Raw genomic sequence first — 6160 nt, forward strand, 5'->3', positions numbered from 1 at the left:
GACGGAGCCAGAAATTTATTTTTGGGGGGGCTGAAGTGTAAAATTTTTTTTTTGTGACGAAATAAATATACTTAATAAGTAAAATTTAGAATCAATAATTATAAAAATAATAAAAACATATAATTATACATACCCAAAAATTTGTTATTGATTAACACTTGAAGTATTGGTAGTTGTTGCACTCGAATAACGAAGAGGAGGCAATTGCATTCTGCGAGTCTTCATCCGTTGAAAACGCTGCAATATTTGCTCATTTTCAATTGTTGCAAAAATATCCTTCTCGATGTATACAACCAGACAGTCATTCATCCACTCGTCTCCCATTTTGTTGCGCAAATCAGTCTTGACAATATTCATTGCAGAAAATACTCTTTCAACAGAAGCAGTCGCAACTGGTAGAACTAATGCCAACTGGATCAGACGATAAACCAACGGAAAAACTGTATTTTTACCAGTTTTAACCATTTGTTGAGCAAGACTTCCCAAATCTCCAACTTCTGAAAATTGAGGATCGCGTTGCACATTATAAATATAATTTCGAAGTTGAGACTCAAGATATAAATAATCGTTACTTGAGAAGTCTTCAGGATATAAATCAGCAAGACGGAGTAGTTTCTGCACATTGAATTGAGAGAAAGAACTTTTTGGATCAAGACATGCTATGCAACTAAGCAATTCCGTGCTAACTTCCGAGAAACGATTATTCATCTCTTGTATAATTAAATCAACAACCTGACATCACAACAATAATAAAATTAATAACTAAGAAAATCTGCTAACAAGTAACAAATGTAATGAAATAATAATTTCAAAAATAATACCTCACAAAAAATTTCCACGCGATAATGATGAAAATTAGTGATGGTTTGACCTCTGCGACTGCGCCTGGCATTGCCACGGATTGCTATACTGTCTTCCATATCAATCACGGGAATCATATTCAACTCACAAAAATTGTTGACTTCATCTAAAATTATTTGCCATCCCTCTTCCCTAAAGTCTTGCAATTGAGATTTCATAGTATCAATCAAACTCATGGCTTGGACAATATTTTGATCCCTTTGTTGCAAAACAAGTGACAAGTCATTTGTGATTCCCAATAAATACTTCATCAGGTGCAATGCAAAAACAAACTCATAATCATTCATTCTATCAATCAAACCCCTGGCCATACCTCTATTGTCAGAAGTGGTGGCATCATCTTGTATATTTCCCAATATTCCAATCACCGAAGCCCACATAGAGGATAGACGAAGTAATGTTAGATAGTGTGATCCCCAACGAGTATCCCCTGGTCTTGCTAAACTAGTTTCTTGATTTTTGCCTTTTCCACTAATAATATCTCCACTGTCTAAAAGTGTAACAATCTTATCATGTTCTATTTGTCTTAATTGATCTCTCCTTTTACATGATGCTCCAGTTAAATTGACAATCATAGAGACATAGACAAAGAATTCACTGACAATGATATTTCCCTTAGCAACAACAACAATAACTAACTGGAGTTGGTGAGCAAAACAGTGAATATACATCGCATAGGGATTTTCTTGTAATATAAGGGCCTTCAAACCATTGAACTCACCTCGCATATTTGAAGCTCCATCATATCCTTGACCTCTCAATTTGGATAATGATAATCCGTGTTGCGCGAATAAAGAATCAATTGCATCTTTCAAAAAAAGAGATGTGGTGTCAGACACATGTACAATTGCAAGGAAACGTTCAATCACACGCCCTTCTTTGTTCACATATCTCAAAACAACTCCCATTTGCTCTTTCACTGAACTGTCTCGAGACTCATCAACTATTAGGGAAAAATAATTGTCTCCAATATCACTGATTATAACACTTGTGATCTCTGAGGCACAAGCATGTGCCATATCTTTTTGAATCATTGGAGAAGTTAGTTGATTATTTGCAGGAGCATTTTGATTTACAACCTCAAAAATCTCAGTATTTCGCTGGCTATACCACTCAAACAATTCAAGAAAATTGCCTCTATTTGAAGAACTAGTTGACTCATCATTTCCACGAAAAGCCAATCCTTGCTTCAAAAGAAAGCGGGTCACATCCAGAGCAGCAGTTAAACGGGTGCGATATGCAATATCTATTTCGCGCCCACAAGATCGTAGCACATTTGACACACTATGCCTTTGATCTTGAAAACTTTCAAACTGTATTCTAGCATCATTATGGCAACTATTCACAGCTCCAATATGTTCATTAAATCTTTCCATTGCCTTTTTCCAATTATTGAATCCCGTTTTTGTAAAGGCATCCTCTGCATATCGACCTCCCTTATTTTGTGTTTTGAAAAGAAAGCACCAAAAGCAAAACGCCGCATCTTTCGATATGCTATACTCTAACCATACAAACTTTTGATACCAACTATCTTGGAAACTTCTATGTTGTTTACCAAATGATGTTTTTGGATACATATGGCCAATCGGTTGGCAAGGTCCCCTAGTCAAATACTCTCTTCGGACATGGTCTCGAAGAGAAATATCAAATTTCTCAACTGATTTTCGTAATCTCGGATCACTAACAATATCATTTAAATTCAATTCCACACAAGATTGATTTTGAACTGGTTCACTAATATTAGGCTCATTTGAAGATTCACCACTACGGACTCGTTTAGGTTTAAAGAATCTCTCCATTTTCTGTCACAATTAAATAATTGTGGTTAAATTCAATAAAATTATGCAATTCAATAATCAATTAATTTAAAATTCATATAAATAATTCTTTAATTTAATAATAAATTCATATTACTTATATTTCTCAATTTATAAAATTCATTATATAAAATTATCAAAAAGTTAAAATAAGGTACAACTAAATACCCATATAATCTCTAATTCAATCTCATAAAATTTTGAATTTATATTTACATTCAAAATTTCTAATTCACATAATTAATTCTTAAAATTTCAAATATAAAACTAACAAAATTTTAAAAACTAAATACAACCTAAAATCTATACAATTTCTAAACTAATTTCTAATTTAAATTTAATATCATTAAATTTTTTAATGTAATCTTTCAAATTCTTAAATTACATTAACATAAACTAAATAAAAATTAATCTTAATCAAATTAATATCAAGATACTCAAAATTCAAAAATAATTTAAACATATAATTAACAAAAATATAAAGATGAATATTGTAATTTAAACCAAAAAACTAACCTAAAAGATTTATGTGAATGGAATGGTGGAGAGTTGGAGTCTTGGAGCCTTGAATTGAAGGCTTGAAGCAGGATGGTAGAATCTCAACTGAAGCTTCTTGGAGTTCTTGGAGCCTGGCGTCTTCTTCTTGGAGTTGGAGTCTTGTTTGCCCTTTGGCACTGGCGGCGTGCTTTTGCATCAGATGAAGCCCTAAGGCTTCATCTGATGTATTTTTTTTTTCCCCTCATTATACAAAACGACGCCGTTCCACTAAAAGTGAAACGACGTCGTTTTGTATTTAGAGGGCAAAAAAAAAAATTTCAAAATGAAATGGGTCATCTTCTTCCTCAACAGTCAGCACGGCAGCGGCTTTCCAGCTCTTCTTCACTTCCTCTGCAGCATTCATGGAGCCATGGAGGATGGTAGATCTGGATCACCGTGGGGGGGCTGGGCTGGCCGCCGGAATCCCCTATATATAGGGGGTTTTCCGGCGGCTTGGGGGGGGGCTTAAGCCCCCCCTTAAATCCGTGGCTGCCAGGGACGGAGCCAGAAATTTATTTTTGGGGGGGCTGAAGTGTATTAAAAATTTTTTTTTATGACGAAATAAATATATTTAATAAGTAAAATTTAGAATCAATAATTATAAAAATAATAAAAACATATAATTATACATACCCAAAAATTTGTTATTGATTAACACTTGAAGTATTGGTAGTTGTTGCCCTCGAATAACGAAGAGGAGGCAATTGCATTCTGCGAGTCTTCATCCGTTGAAAACGCTGCAATATTTGCTCATTTTCAATTGTTGCAAAAATATCCTTCTCGATGTATACAACCAGACAGTCATTCATCCACTCGTCTCCCATTTTGTTGCGCAAATCAGTCTTGACAATATTCATTGCAGAAAATACTCTTTCAACAGAAGCAGTCGCAACTGGTAGAACTAATGCCAACTGGATCAGACGATAAACCAATGGAAAAACTGTATTTTTACCAGTTTTAACCATTTGTTGAGCAAGACTTCCCAAATCTCCAACTTCTGAAAATTGAGGATCGCGTTGCACATTATAAATATAATTTCGAAGTTGAGACTCAAGATATAAATAATCGTTACTTGAGAAGTCTTCAGGATATAAATCAGCAAGACGGAGTAGTTTCTGCACATTGAATTGAGAGAAAGAACTTTTTGGATCAAGACATGCAATGCAACTAAGCAATTCCGTGCTAACTTCCGAGAAACGATTATTCATCTCTTGTATAATTAAATCAACAACCTGACATCACAACAATGATAAAATTAATAACTAAGAAAATCTGCTAACAAGTAACAAATGTAATGAAATAATAATTTCAAAAATAATACCTCACAAAAAATTTCCACGCGATAATGATGAAAATTAGTGATGGTTTGACCTCTGCGACTGCGCCTGGCATTGCCACGGATTGCTATACTGTCTTCCATATCAATCACGGGAATCATATTCAACTCACAAAAATTGTTGACTTCATCTAAAATTATTTGCCATCCCTCTTCCCTAAAGTCTTGCAATTGAGATTTCATAGTATCAATCAAACTCATGGCTTGGACAATATTTTGATCCCTTTGTTGCAAAACAAGTGACAAGTCATTTGTGATTCCCAATAAATACTTCATCAGGTGCAATGCAAAAACAAACTCATAATCATTCATTCTATCAATCAAACCCCTGGCCATACCTCTATTGTCAGAAGTGGTGGCATCATCTTGTATATTTCCCAATATTCCAATCACCGAAGCCCACATAGAGGATAGACGAAGTAATGTTAGATAGTGTGATCCCCAACGAGTATCCCCTGGTCTTGCTAAACTAGTTTCTTGATTTTTGCCTTTTCCACTAATAATATCTCCACTGTCTAAAAGTGTAACAATCTTATCATGTTCTATTTGTCTTAATTGATCTCTCCTTTTACATGATGCTCCAGTTAAATTGACAATCATAGAGACATAGACAAAGAATTCACTGACAATGATATTTCCCTTAGCAACAACAACAATAACTAACTGGAGCTGGTGAGCAAAACAGTGAATATACATCGCATAGGGATTTTCTTGTAATATAAGGGCCTTCAAACCATTGAACTCACCTCGCATATTTGAAGCTCCATCATATCCTTGACCTCTCAATTTGGATAATGATAATCCGTGTTGCGCGAATAAAGAATCAATTGCATCTTTCAAAAAATGAGATGTGGTGTCAGACACGTGTACAATTGCAAGGAAACGTTCAATCACACGCCCTTCTTTGTTCACATATCTCAAAACAACTCCCATTTGCTCTTTCACTGAACTGTCTCGAGACTCATCAACTATTAGGGAAAAATAATTGTCTCCAATATCACTGATTATAACACTTGTGATCTCTGAGGCACAAGCATGTGCCATATCTTTTTGAATCATTGGAGAAGTTAGTTGATTATTTGCAGGAGCATTTTGATTTACAACCTCAAAAATCTCAGTATTTCGCTGGCTATACCACTCAAACAATTCAAGAAAATTGCCTCTATTTGAAGAACTAGTTGACTCATCATTTCCACGAAAAGCCAATCCTTGCTTCAAAAGAAAGCGGGTCACATCCAGAGCAGCAGTTAAACGGGTGCGATATGCAATATCTATTTCGCGCCCACAAGATCGTAGCACATTTGACACACTATGCCTTTGATCTTGAAAACTTTCAAACTGTATTCTAGCATCATTATGGCAACTATTCACAGCTCCAATATGTTCATTAAATCTTTCCATTGCCTTTTTCCAATTATTGAATCCCATTTTTGTAAAGGCATCCTCTGCATATCGACCTCCCTTATTTTGTGTTTTGAAAAGAAAGCACCAAAAGCAAAACGCCGCATCTTTCGATATGCTATACTCTAACCATACAAACTTTTGATACCAACTATCTTGGAAACTTCTATGTTGTTTACCAAATGATGTTTTTGGATACATATGGCCA

General features: G+C 34.9%; 2 protein-coding genes across 2 annotated transcripts; both read right to left on the bottom strand.

Annotated features, from left to right (window-relative positions):
• Positions 1-144: 144 nt before the first annotated feature.
• Positions 145-2660, bottom strand: LOC113757767 (zinc finger MYM-type protein 1-like). Its single transcript, XM_027300877.1, has 2 exons — positions 822-2660; positions 145-732 (listed from the first exon to the last, which is right to left on the bottom strand). The coding sequence occupies exons 1-2, from the start codon at positions 2658-2660 to the stop codon at positions 145-147; spliced, it is 2427 nt and encodes an 808-aa protein (XP_027156678.1).
• A 1199-nt stretch (positions 2661-3859) lies between these two features.
• On the bottom strand, positions 3860-5979 carry LOC113757768 (zinc finger MYM-type protein 1-like). Its single transcript, XM_027300878.1, has 2 exons — positions 4537-5979; positions 3860-4447 (listed from the first exon to the last, which is right to left on the bottom strand). Exons 1-2 carry the CDS (start codon positions 5977-5979, stop codon positions 3860-3862), a joined length of 2031 nt encoding a protein of 676 aa, XP_027156679.1.
• Between the last annotated feature and the right edge of the window lie 181 nt (positions 5980-6160).

Source organism: Coffea eugenioides, unplaced genomic scaffold (assembly GCF_003713205.1).
Source record: "Coffea eugenioides isolate CCC68of unplaced genomic scaffold, Ceug_1.0 ScVebR1_3296;HRSCAF=4489, whole genome shotgun sequence".
NCBI classification, from domain to species: Eukaryota; Viridiplantae; Streptophyta; class Magnoliopsida; order Gentianales; family Rubiaceae; genus Coffea; species Coffea eugenioides.

Bases quoted from the DNA above. Each gene is read 5' to 3' on its own strand.
- LOC113757767 (XM_027300877.1), bottom strand. From the start codon at position 2,660: ATGGAGAGATTCTTTAAACCTAAACGAGTCCGTAGTGGTGAATCTTCA. The intron at 733-821 runs GTATTATTTTTG...TTGTGATGTCAG, and splicing joins GCGTGGAAATTTTTTGTGAG to GTTGTTGATTTAATTATACA.
- LOC113757768 (XM_027300878.1), bottom strand. From the start codon at position 5,979: ATGGGATTCAATAATTGGAAAAAGGCAATGGAAAGATTTAATGAACAT. The intron at 4,448-4,536 runs GTATTATTTTTG...TTGTGATGTCAG, and splicing joins GCGTGGAAATTTTTTGTGAG to GTTGTTGATTTAATTATACA.